At 43.7% G+C, this 13,369-nt stretch overlaps 1 protein-coding gene across 12 annotated transcripts; it reads left to right on the plus strand.

Moving 5' to 3' along the window:
- The first annotated feature begins 10,613 nt into the window (after positions 1 to 10,613).
- LOC123121471 (uncharacterized) lies at positions 10,614 to 13,211 on the plus strand. Of its 12 annotated transcripts, none has more exons than XR_006459749.1 (4): positions 10,614 to 11,077; positions 11,210 to 11,697; positions 11,913 to 12,041; positions 12,113 to 13,211. XR_006459749.1 is itself a non-coding variant. In XM_044541464.1 (4 exons), exons 2-4 carry the CDS (start codon positions 11,214 to 11,216, stop codon positions 13,095 to 13,097), a joined length of 408 nt encoding a protein of 135 aa, XP_044397399.1. In that variant the 5' UTR covers positions 10,615 to 11,077; positions 11,210 to 11,213; the 3' UTR covers positions 13,098 to 13,211. The 12 variants fall into 12 exon arrangements, 1 of the variants encoding a protein (XP_044397399.1); XM_044541464.1 differs by lacking the exon at positions 11,913 to 12,041 and having other exon boundaries at positions 10,615 to 11,077; positions 11,210 to 11,467; positions 12,113 to 12,217; positions 13,049 to 13,211; XR_006459744.1 differs by having other exon boundaries at positions 10,616 to 11,077; positions 11,210 to 12,041; positions 12,113 to 12,217; positions 13,049 to 13,211.
- Positions 13,212 to 13,369: the final 158 nt, after the last annotated feature.

Here is a 13,369-nt window from a genome sequence, read left to right on the forward strand (position 1 = left end):
AAACAAAATAGCCAGACACATTCCTGCAATATTTTAAATTAATAATGTAAAGAATATAGTGATAACAAAAATAAATTTTTATTTTATTATGAATTCATTACCCGTCTATACTCGTTGAAATACCAAATGGAAATAAACGTTGCCATTTAGAAATGTCGGAATTCCAATCAGGCAGCTTTATTTCGAGTGCTTCTTTGAAATCCCTTGCAGAAGTTTTTAATTTCAGTGCATGCCTCAAATTTTTACCCTCTGACGATTGTGATGTTTGAATAGGGTCCATAATATATATCCGACGTGCCTCTTTGTCGATCACGTACAAGATGTATCGGGCGATGGATGCATATGGAAGATAAATCTACAAGTGAAGCTATTAGAAACACCAATAAACCATGATAACAATAAACAATATACTTTACTTACCATGTTGCACGATGAGATGTTGTTGTCCATCCCAGGCCAACTATTAAATAATGTTGCCAACGTCTGGATAGTTTCCTTCTCGCAAAACTTCTGACCTCTTGTTGACTCTAGCATCATGGACTAAGTAAAAAACTAAATATTGCTTCAGTATGTTAATACTAATGCCACATAGAATGCAGAGTTACGATAACTTACACAAAATCTTAGATCCATGTAGTGTATAGGAGGGTCTGTGAACAATACTCCCTCGTCACATGCCAGTATACGCACGGCGGTGTTGAAGTAATCATTGTCCATAGCCTACTCGGTGAATTTACGGTCCCTTTCAGCAACTTCGCATCGGAACCCTCAATGGATTCTTTTTGTGCATCTCCAAAGTCCATATCCATATCTCATTCTGAAAAAATAATAATATACAAAAAATATACCTTTCGTATTTTCATGTATAATATACATACAGATGAAGGTTAGCTATATGCACCTCTTCTCGTGGTGTTTCAGTGCGGTATGTCATCGTTACATCACTGCATATATCGGAACCCATCACTCTGTATCTACGATGAAATATATATGATGAAATATAAGTGATACTTTCTACTGCATAATATAATCATATATAATATCTGAAAAAAATAAAAGTGAAACTAACACAACTATTTTCTCTGTAAAAAACATATTTGACATTATTAGGAAAATACGTTGATTAAATAATTGTACTAACACAAAATTCGGGGAAAACAACAAATTGTAATGTTCATATATAAGTAAATAGTCATATGAAAATTATTTAAATTATTTATATAGGCCATGGAAAATTGTCCAACTAAAGAAAAAAAACATGCAAACAAACCTTCTTCAACCAAGTATATTTGTTTTTCCTCTCAATTTTATTGTGATACCCTTAGTATATGAAAGGTAAGTATAAAAAATATTTATTTTTATGAACCATATTTTATATATATATATACACACTTTTATTGTTTCTGTGAGGTATGTATACTTTTAATATCTATGTTTTTTATCATAAATTCCTACACATGCGAGTCTAGCATTTCTATCGTTGAGAAAAATTTGCACACTAGGCCCAAATTAGCTATCCACCACGGCCCAATCAGCACCCAAATTTAGCCCCCTAAAAAATAACTATAAAAAAATTACCTTATTCACGGTATATTTTTTTGAGGGATTACGGTATACCTGGACAAATGGGCCGGCACGACCCGGCCAGGATTACACGGGCCAGGCACGACACTTCCCGGCCAGGCACGCATGCTGGCCTCCCTGGCCCAGGCACGACAAAGATGCCTCACGGGCCGGCTCGACGACCCACCTGGCACGCTGGCCTCTGGGCTCACTGGCCACCCCTCGCCTTTTCCCTCCCCTGCTGTATCCCAACCCTAACCCCACTCACTCACCACTCTCCCCTCCACTCACTCACTTCCTCTCGCACTTTCCCCTCCCCCGCTGCATCGCTGCGTGCCTCGACGAGCCGGTGCCCGCGAGACTCCGCCCGCCGACCGCCGGATTGAAGGAAATATGCCCTAGAGGCAATAATAAAGTTGTTATTTATATTTTCTTATATCATGATAAATGTTTATTATTCATGCTAGAATTGTACTCCCTCCGTCCGGTGAAGTGTACAGCTAGAAATTATAGGACAAATTATGGAGTTGAGTAAAGAATGCATTGGAAAGGTGCAAGCTACCATCTCTCTCTTCTTTAATTACCCAACCCCCAATGAGCTAAGTGCATGTAGAAATTAAGAAGACCATGTGTAGATTGCTATTGGTCTTGATTACCATGTGATGAGAGAGAAGTATTTTTTTCCCACTTTAAAGTGCATTGGGAAGATAGAAGTACACTCTTTTGTGGACAATTTTTGAAGCTAGATGTACACTCTTCACCGGACGGAGGGAGTATTAACCAGAAACTTAGTACATGTGTGAATACATAGACAAACAGAGTGTCACTAGTATGCCTCTACTTGACTAGCTCGTTAATCGAAGATGGTTAAGTTTCCTAGCCATGGACAAAGAGTTGTCATTTGATAAGCGGGATCACATCATTAGTGAATGATGTGATTGACTTGACCCATCCGTTAGCTTAGCACGATGATTGTTTAGTTTGTTGCTATTGCTTTCTCATAACTTATACATGTTCCTATGACTATGAGATTATGCAACTCCCGAATACCGGAGGAACACTTAGTGTGCTATCAAACGTCACAACGTAACTGGGTGATTATAAAGATGCTCTACAGGTGTCTCCGATGGTGTTTGTTGAGTTGGCATAAATCGAGATTATGATTTGTCACTCCGAGTATCGGAGAGGTATCTCTGGGCCCTCTCGGTAATGCACATCACTATAAGCCTTGCAAGCATTTTGACTAATGAGTTAGTTACGGGATGTTGCATTACGGAACGAGTAAAGAGACTTGCCGGTAACGAGATTGAACTAGGTATTAAGATACCGACGATCGAATCTCGGGCAAATAACATACCGATGACAAAGGGAACAACGTATGTTGTTATGCGGTTTGACCGATAAAGATCTTCGCAGAATATGTAGGAACCAAGGTGAGCATCCAGGTTCCGCTATTGGTTATTGACCGGAGATGAGTCTCGGTCATGTCTACATAGTTCTCGAACCCGTAGGGTCCGCACGCTTAACGTTCGGTGACGATCGGTATTATGAGTTTATGTGTTTTGATGAACCGAAGGTTGTTCGGAGTCCCGGATATGATCACGGGCATGACGAGGAGTCTCGAAATGGTCGAGACATAAATATCGATATATTGAAAGCCTATGTTTGGACATCGGAATGGTTCGGTGAGTTTGGGCATTTACCGGAGTACCGGGCGGTTACCGGAACCCCCCGGGGAGTACATGGGCCTTAATGGGCCTTAGTGGGAAAGAGGAGGAGGCGGCCTAGGAGGGGCGCCCCCCAAGCCCAATCCGAATTGGGAGGGGGGGCAGTCCCCCCTTTCCTTCCTCCCTCTCTCCTCCTTCCTTCCTCTCCTACTGCCACTTGGAAGAGGGGGAATCCTACTCCCGGTGGGAGTAGGACTCCCCTAGGGCGCGCCATAGAGAGGGCCGGCCCTCCCCCTCCTCCACTCCTTTATATACGAGGGAGGGGGCACCCCATAGACACACAAGTTGATCATTGTCTTAGCCGTGTGCGGTGCCCCCCTCCACCATAATCCACCTCGGTCATATCGTCGTAGTGCTTAGGCGAAGCCCTACGTCGGTAGCTTCATCATCATCGTCATCACGCCGTCGTGCTGACGAAGCTCTCCCTCGACACTCAGCTGGATCGAGAGTTCGTGGGACGTCACCGAGATGAACGTGTGTAGATCGCGGAGGTGTCGTACTTTTGGTACTAGGATCGGTCGGACCGTGAAGATGTACGACTACATCAACCGCATTGTCATAACGCTTTCTTTTACGGTCTATGAGGGTACGTGGACTACACTCTCCCCTCTTGTTGCTATGCATCACCATGATAGATCTTGCGTGTGCGTAGGAATCTTTTTGAAATTACTGCGTTCCCAACAGTGGCATCCGAGCCAGGTCTATGCGTAGATGTTATATGCACGATTAGAACACAAAGAGTTATGGGCGATAATAGTCATACTGCTTACCAGCATGTCATACTTTGATTCGGTGGTATTGTTGGATGAAGCGGCTCAGACCGACATTACGCGTACGCTTACGCGAGACTGGTTCTACCGACATGCTTCGCACACAGGTGGCTAGTGGGTGTCAGTTTCTCCAACTTTAGTTGAATCGAGTGTGACTACGCCCGGTCCTTGTTGAAGGTTAAAACAGCACACTTGACAAAAAATTGTTGTGGTTTTTGATGCGTAGGTAAGAACGGTTCTTGCTCAGCCCGTAGCAGCCACGTAAAACTTGCAACAACAAAGTAGAGGACGTCTGACTTGTTTTTGCAGGGCATGTTGTGATGTGATATGCTCAAGACATGATGCTAAATTTTATTGTATGAGATGATCATGTTTTGTAACAGAGTTATCTACAACTGGCAGGAGCCATATGGTTGTCGCTTTATTGTATGAAATGCAATCGCCATGTAATTGCTTTACTTTATCACTAAGCGGTAGCGATAGTCGTAGTAGCAATAGTTGGCGAGACGACAACGATGCTTCGATTGAGATCAAGGTGTCAAGCCGGTGACGATGAGGATCATGACGGTGCTTTGGAGATGGAGATCAAAGGCACAAGATGATGATGGCCATATCATATCACTTATATTGATTGCATGTTATGTTTATCCTTTATGCATCTTATTTTGCTTAGTTCGGCGGTAGCATTATAAGATGATCCCTCAAGGTACAAGTGTTCTCCCTGAGTATGCACCGTTGCTACAGTTCATCATGCCGAGACACCACGTGATGATCGGGTGTGATAAGCTCTACGTTCACATACAACGGGTGCAAGCCAGTTTTGCACATGCAGAATACTCGGGTTAAACTTGACGAGCCTAGCATATGCAGATATGGCCTCGGAACACTGAGACCGAAAGGTCGAGCGTGAATTATATAGTAGATATGATCAACATAGTGATGTTCACCATTGAAAACTACTCCATCTCACGTGATGATCGGACATGGTTTAGTTGATATGGATCACGTGATCACTTAGATGATTAGAGAGATGTCTATCTAAGTGGGAGTTCTTAAGTAATATGATTAATTGAACTTTAATTTATCATGAACTTACTACCTGATAGTATTTTGCATGTCTATGTTGTTGTAGATAAATGGCCCGTGTTGTTATTCCGTTGAATTTTAATGTGTTCCTAGAGAAAGCTAAGTTGAAAGATGATGGTAGCAATTACACGGACTGGGTCTGTAACTTGAGGATTATCCTCATTGATGCACAGAAGAATTACGTCCTGGAAGCACCGCTAGGTGACAAACCCACTACAGGAGCAACGCCAGATGTTATGAATGTCTGACAGAGCAAAGCTGATGACTACTCGATAGTTCAGTGTGCCATGCTTTACGGCTTAGAACCGGGACATCAACGATGTTTTGAACGTCGTGGAGCATATGAGATGTTCCAGGAGTTGAAGTTAATATTTCAAGCAAATGCCCAGATTGAGAGATATGAAGTCGCCAATAAGTTCTACAACTGCAAAATGGAGGAGAATAGTTCTATCAGTGAACATATACTCAGAATGTCTGGGTACCACAACCACTAGACTCATCTGGGAGTTAATCATCCTAATGATAGTGTCATTGACAGAGTTCTTCAATCACTACCACCAAGCTACAAGAGCTTCGTGATGAACTATAATATACAAGGGATGGATAAGACAATTTTCGAGCTCTTCGCAATGCTAAAGGCTGCGGAGGTAGAAATCAAGAAGGAGCATCAAGTGTTGATGGTCCACAAGACCACCAGTTTCAAGAAAAAGGGTAAAGGGAAGAAGGGGAACTTCAAGAAGAACAGCAAGCAAGTTGCTGCTCAAGTAAACAAGCCCAAGTCCGGACCTAAGCTTGAGACTGAGTGCTTGTACTACAAAGGGACTGGTCACTGGAAGCGGAACTGCCCCAATTATTTGGCGGAGAAGAAGGATGGCAAAGTGAAAGGTATATTTGATATACATGTCATTGATGTGTACCTTACTAATGCTCGCAGTAGCGCCTTGGTATCTGATACTGGTTCTGTTGCTAATATTTGCAACTTGAAACAGGGGCTACAGATTAAGCGAAGATTGGCTAAGAACAAGGTGACGATGCGCGTGGGAAATGGTTCCAAAGTCGATGTGATCACCGTCGGCACGCTACCTCTACATCTACCTTCGGGATTAGTTTTAGACCTAAATAATTGTTATTTGATGCCAGCGTTGAGCATGAACATTATATCTGGATCTTGTTTGATGCGAGACGGTTATTCATTTAAATAAGAGAATAATTGTTGTTCTATTTATATGAGTAATATCTTTTATGGTCATGCACCCTTGATGAGTGGTCTATTTTTACTAAATCTTGATAGTAGTGATACACATGTTCATAGTATTGAAGCCAAAAGATATAAGTTTAATAATGATAGCGCAACTTATTTGTGGCACTGCCGTTTAGGTCATATTGGTGTAAAGCGCATGAAGAAACTCCATGCCGATGGGCTTTTGGAATCACTTGATGCTTGTGAACCATGCCTCATGGGCAAGATGACTAAGACTCCGTTCTCCGGAACAATGGAGCGAGCAACAGATTTGTTGGATATAATAGATACTGATGTATGCGGTCCGATGAGTGTTGATGCTCGCGGCGGGTACCGTTATTTTCTTACTTTCACAGATGATTTGAGTAGATATGGGTATATCTACTTGATGAAACATAAGTTTGAAACATTTGAAAAGTTTAAAGAATTTCAGAATGAAGTGGAAAATCATCGTAACAACAAAATAAAGTTTCTATGATCTGATCGTGGAGGAGAATATTTGAGTTACGAGTTTGGTCTTCATTTGAAACAATGCGGAATAGTTTCGCAACTCACGCCACCTGAAACACCACAACCTAATGGTGTGTCCGAACGTCGTAATCGTACTTTACTTGATATGGCGCGATCTATGATGTCTGTCACTGATTTACCGCTATCATTTTGGGGTTATGCTTTAGAGACGGTTGCATTCACGTTAAATAGGGCACCATCTAAATCCGTTGAGACGACACCTTATGAACTGTGGTTTGGCAAGAAACTCAAGTTGTCGTTTCTTGAAGTTTGGGGCTGCGATGCTTATGTAAAAAAGTTTCAACCTGATAAGCTCGAACCCAAATCGGAGAAATGTGTCTTCATAGGATACCCAAAGGAGACTATTGGGTACACCTTCTATCACAGATCCAAAGGCAAGATATTAGTTGCTAAAAATGGATCCTTTCTAGAGAAGGAGTTTCTCTCGAAAGAAGTGAGTGGGAGGAAAGTAGAACTTGATGAGGTAATTGTACCTACTCCCAAATTGGAAAGTAGTTCATCACAGAAATCAGTTCCAGTGATTCCTACACCAATTAGTGAGGAAGCTAATGATGATGATCATGAAACTTCAGATCAAGTTACTGCTGAACCTCGTAGGTCAACCAGAGTAAGATCCGCACCAGAGTGGTACGGTAATCCTGTTCTGGAAGTCATGTTACTTGACCATGACGAACCTACGAACTATGAGGAAGCGATGATGAGCCCAGATTCCGCAAAATGGCTTGAGGCCATGAAATCTGAGATGGGATCCATGTATGAGAACAAAGTATGGACTTTGGTTGACTTGCCCGATGATTGGCAAGCCATAGAAAATAAATGGATCTTCAAGAAAAAGACTGACGCTGACGGTAATGCTACTGTCTACAAAGCTCGACTTGTTGCAAAAGGTTTTCGACAAGTTCAAGGAGTTGACTACGATGAGACCTTCTCACCCGTAGCAATGCTTAAGTCCGTCCGAATCATGTTAGCAATTGCCGCATTTTATGATTATGAAATTTGGCAAATGGATGTCAAAACTGCATTCCTTAATGGATATCTTAAAGAAGAGTTGTATATGATGCAACCAGAAGGTTTTGTCAATCCAAAAGGTGCTAACAAAGTGTGCAAGCTCCAGCGATCCATTTATGGACTGGTGCAAGCCTCTCGGAGTTGGAATATACGTTTTGATAATGTGATCAAAGCATATGGATTTATATAGACTTTTGGATAAACCTGTATTTACAAGAAAGTGAGTAGGAGCTCTGTAGCATTTCTGATATTATATATGGATGACATATTATTGATCGGAAATGATACCGAATTTCTGAATAGCATAAAAGGATACTTGAATAAGAATTTTTTCCTCGGTGAAGCTGCTTATATATTGGGCATCAAGATCTATAGAGATAGATCAAGATGCTTAATTGGACTTTCACAAAGCACATAGCTTGACAAAGTTTTGAAGAAGTTCAAAATGGATCAAGCAAAGAAACGGTTCTTGCCCGTGTTACGTCGATGCAAGCTTTGACACTGATCCAGAAGACTCTAAGTCACAAACCGGATACGTATTTTTATTGAATGGTGGAGCTGTCAGTTGGTGCAGTTCCAAGCAGAGCGTCGTGGCGGGATCTACGTGTGAAGCGGAGTACATAGCTGCTTCGGAAGCAGCGAATGAAGGAGTCTGGATGAAGGAGTTCATATCCGATCTAGGTGTCATACCTAGTGCATCGGGTCCAATAAAAATCTTTTGTGACAATACTGGTGCAATTGCCTTGGCAAAGGAATCCAGATTTCACAAGAGAACCAAGCACATCAATAGACGCTTCAATTCCATCCGCGATCAAGTCAAGAAGGAAGACACAGAGATTTGCAAGATACATACGGATCTGAATGTTGCAGACCCATTGACTAAGCCTCTCTCACGAGCAAAACATGATCAACACGAAGACTCCATGGATATTAGAATCATTACAATATAATCTAGATTATTAACTCTAGTGCAAGTGGGAGACTGAAGGAAATATGCCCTACAGGCAATAATAAAGTTGTTATTTATATTTCCTTATATCATGATACATGTTTATTATTCATGCTAGAATTGTATTAACCGGAAATTTAGTACATGTGTGAATACATAGACAAACAGAGTGTCACTAGTATGCCTCTACTTGACTAGCTAGTTAATCAAAGATGGTTAAGTTTCCTAGCCATGGACAAAGAGTTGTCATTTGATAAGCGGGATCACATCATTAGTGAATGATGTGATTGACTTGAACCATCCGTTAGCTTAGCACGATGATCGTTTAGTTTGTTGCTATTGCTTTCTTCATAACTTATACATGTTCCTATGACTATGAGATTATGCAACTCCCGAATACCGGAGGAACACTTAGTGTGCTATCAAACATCACAACGTAACTGGGTGATTATAAAGATGCTCTACAGGTGTCTCCGATGGTGTTTGTTGAGTTGGCATAAATCGAGATTGGGATTTGTCACTCCGAGTATCTGAGAGGTATCTCTGGGCCCTCTCGGTGATGCACATCACTATAAGCCTTGCAAGCATTTTGACTAATTAGTTAGTTACGGGATGTTGCATTACGGAACGAGTAAAGAGACTTGCCGGTAACGAGATTGAACTAGGTATTAAGATACCGACGATCGAATCTCGGGCAAGTAACATTTATGCGGTTTGATCGATAAAGATCTTCGTAGAATATGTAGGAACCAACATGAGCATCCAGGTTCCGCTATTGGTTATTGACCAGAGATGAGTCTCGGTCATGCCTACATAGTTCTCGAACCCGTAGGGTCCGCACGCTTAACGTTCGGTGACGATCCGTATTATGAGTTTATGTGTTTTGATGAACCGAAGGTTGTTCGGAGTCCCGGATATGATCACGGGCATGACGAGGAGTCTCGAAATGGTCGAGACAAAAAGATGGATATATTGAAAGCCTATGTTTGGACATCAGAATGGTTCCGGGTGAGTTCGGACATTTACAGGAGTACCGGGGGGTTACCGGAACCCCCGGGGAGTACATGGGCCTTAATGGGCCTTAGTGGGAGAGAGGAGGAGGCGGCCTAGGAGGGTGCACCCCCAAGCCCAATCCAAATTGGGAGGGGGGCCAGTCCCCCCTTTCCTTCCTCCCTCTCTCCTCCTTCCTTCCTCTCCTACTGCCACTTGGAAGAGGGGGAATCCTACTCCCGGTGGGAGTAGGACTCCCCTAGGGCGCGCCATAGAGAGGGCCGGCCCTCTCCCTCCTCCACTCCTTTATATACGGGGGAGGGGGCACCCCATAGATACACAAGTTGATCATTGTCTTAGCCGTGTGCGGTGCCCCCCTCCACCATAATCTACCTCGGTCATATCGTCGTAGTGCTTAGGCGAAGCCCTGCGCCGGTATCTTCATCATCATCGTCATCACGCCGTCGTGCTGACGAAGCTCTCCCTCGACACTCAGCTGGATCGATAGTTCGTGGGACGTCACCGAGATGAACGTGTGTAGATCGCGGAGGTGCCATACTTTCGGTACTAGGATCGGTCGGACCGTGAAGACGTACGACTACATCAACCGCGTTGTTATAACGCTTCCGTTTACGGTCTATGAGGGTACGTGGACTACACTCTCCCCTCTTATTGCTATGCATCACCATGATAGATCTTGGTAGGAATTTTTTTGAAATTACCGCGTTCCCCAACACGAATCTGTCCCATGCCGCGGCAGATCTTGGGGCTCACTCACCGGTCCTCTCCACTCACCCGCCACCTCTCGCCCTCTCCCCTCCCCTGCCGCATCGCCGCGCGAGTCGCCGAGCCCGCAAACGCGGGACTCCGCCCGCCGACCACCGCATCAGTCCCATGCCGCGGCCGGTCTTATGGCTCATTCACCTCTCTTCTCCACTCACTCCAACATCTCGGTCATCTCCCCTCCCCCGCCGCATCGCCGCGCGCGTCGACTGTGCGACTCTGCCCACCAACCACCGCAGCGGCGTGGCTAGGGGCTCCGACGAGCTGTGTGCGGCGCGACCAACGGGGACGGACGCAGTGAGCTTACTGACATAGGCGCGGGTGCTCGGTCCGGTCCCATTCCGCTCGCATCCGCAGCGGTGTTTGTCTCCGGCGAGGTGGCAGGTGGATCCAAAGCGCGGCGGCTCGATCTGCATCGCCAGCAGCTCCGGTACGCCGCTCCCCCTTCTTGACCCACCCCCTCTCCTCCTCTTCTAATTTAACTTGATCCGCCCCTCTCCTCCTCTTTTTCTCCCTTTAATTTCCTGCCTGATCTGGTTTCCTCTTCCCTGATGAGCTGCAGCGCCATGAACCGGCCTCACAGCCACGGCCAGGAGCGACGATTGCTCCCCAACTCTGCGGCATGGTGTGCGCTGACCGTTCGTCCCCAAGTCCCCAACGCTGCCACCGGCCGGAGACACGACGGTTCTCTCGTCCGGCTCAAAGCACGCGCCGTTGTGGCCCGCCTCCCGCTGCAGCAGCTGGCAAAGAAAGCGGAACGCCCCTGCGCCGGCGACATCGGCATCTCCATCGACCGTCTCAGCAACTGCTACCTTGACAGGTGATGGTAAGCCTGAGCTAGCTGGGTTATCTGATTCAACATGCATGGTCAATATTTATTTAAATGGTTGACCCATGAATATGTACATACAATCAGACGTACATACCATGCATGTTAAGATGAAACATAAAACAATCTTACTTGATATACTAGGGGGACGCAGATCAATTTTCCTCTGATGATCATCTCGTGTGGGTTCGTTTATCTGCCCCAGCTTGTGTTCTGATCCGGTATTGTTGCATTGTACCACCAGTTCCTTTCATGTATTTTTCTTAGTCTGATAAGACGTATGCATCCCGTCGCTTAAAGCATCACAACCTAAAATTAACAGATCAACAAACGTGCCATACGCTATACACCAACATGAACACCCGTATGCATAAATTATGTCATATGAAAATGCGGATTGGTCTGTACCATATGAATCTTCCGGTACATAATCCAGTGTTACATTACTCGGAGCCGACAAGGGAGCATCATGATGGTCTCCTGCCCGTAGCAATCTTGATCCATCTGTAAAGTTGTAACCAATAGGAATACAACACCAATGAAAAACCGTTGAGCAAGTATGGAGGTAACATTCTCAGCATGATTCACACAGCCTTATACTTGGATGCGTTGTGTAACTGTCGTCAACATTTTCAGCTACGGGTGTGATGCTTGCATAACATTCTTCAACATTTGTCGCACCGTCAGTAATGGACAACTCGCATGCGCCGAAATTTCAGATAGTGTGAATTATACATGTAGGTAAGTCCTCGTCTGGTTGATGTTCGCTTGCCTTGCTTTTTGAATTCCCCATAAGCACATATGTAACGGCAGCTCCCTGTGAAGAAGATAACATTGCTTGATGTGAATGGTTATCATATATTAATTGCCTTACTTCAAGTTTTACCTTGTGCAAAAAGATTTAGCAGCATGTTCTTTATAGTTCTTTGTTTTTCATTTATACAAATCACCTCAGGTTATGTTTATTCAGGTTATCTTTGCAAATCACTTAGATCACATTGATACAACATCTAGGAAATCAATATTGCAAACTTTGCACATTAAGGAGTAATCTATAGTCAGGTTACTATAACAAATACTTCACATACTATATGTTTTCCAATAAATCTGCTTGAGCTAATTTGCTGTTTGGTTTTGTATATTGTGCTTGAAATGCTTGCTTGCAGTTTTGATCTGGCACTGATCTTATTATCAGGGCCTTCATGATTTCCTTCTTGGAATTGCTTGCTTCTAATTTCTTTGAAAGATACCATGATGCAATTTTGTTTTTCTATCTTGTGTATTCTGCTGCTGATTCCTGCTGATTCTTTCTTGCAGTATGGGTTATTGTGTGACCGGTTACAGTGTGATAACAAATTTTGTATTTGTGATTTGTCCCCTCCCCAAGGAAGCTTCTATATAAAAGATCTCAAAATGCAGGAGCCTAAGAAAATGCTACATAAAAGATGTCAACTTCTATATCAGCTATCTAAAAGATATCACCTGTGCCTGAAATTATTATCAGCTTCTTCATCAAGTATCAATTAATTGCAGCTGGGCTTAACCATTGTTTTTTATTTTCTTTGTCGACAGAGAGGCAAGTTCGAGATTCAATTGGATGGACCTTCATGTTGTTTATTGAGTTTCTCATCAGCCATGGTCTTTCTTAAGTGATTATAATGTCGAAGTAGTACATTGCAAACATGTGTATAAACTGTATAATAACAAAACGCGAACCTGGACGCGTTTGGTTGCTGATCCTGGAAGCGGTCGGCAGCGGGTCCTGTAGGCGGTACACGGCGGAACCTTGAAGTGATCGGCGGCTGAATGTGCTAGCGGTTCGCGTTTGATTAGCACACCCGCCCTACGCGCGCCATGTTCCACCTAACTATTTTTTGAGGGGTTACCCTATTT

The sequence above is a fragment of the Triticum aestivum genome, chromosome 5D (assembly GCF_018294505.1).
Source record: "Triticum aestivum cultivar Chinese Spring chromosome 5D, IWGSC CS RefSeq v2.1, whole genome shotgun sequence".
Classification (NCBI taxonomy): Eukaryota; Viridiplantae; Streptophyta; class Magnoliopsida; order Poales; family Poaceae; genus Triticum; species Triticum aestivum.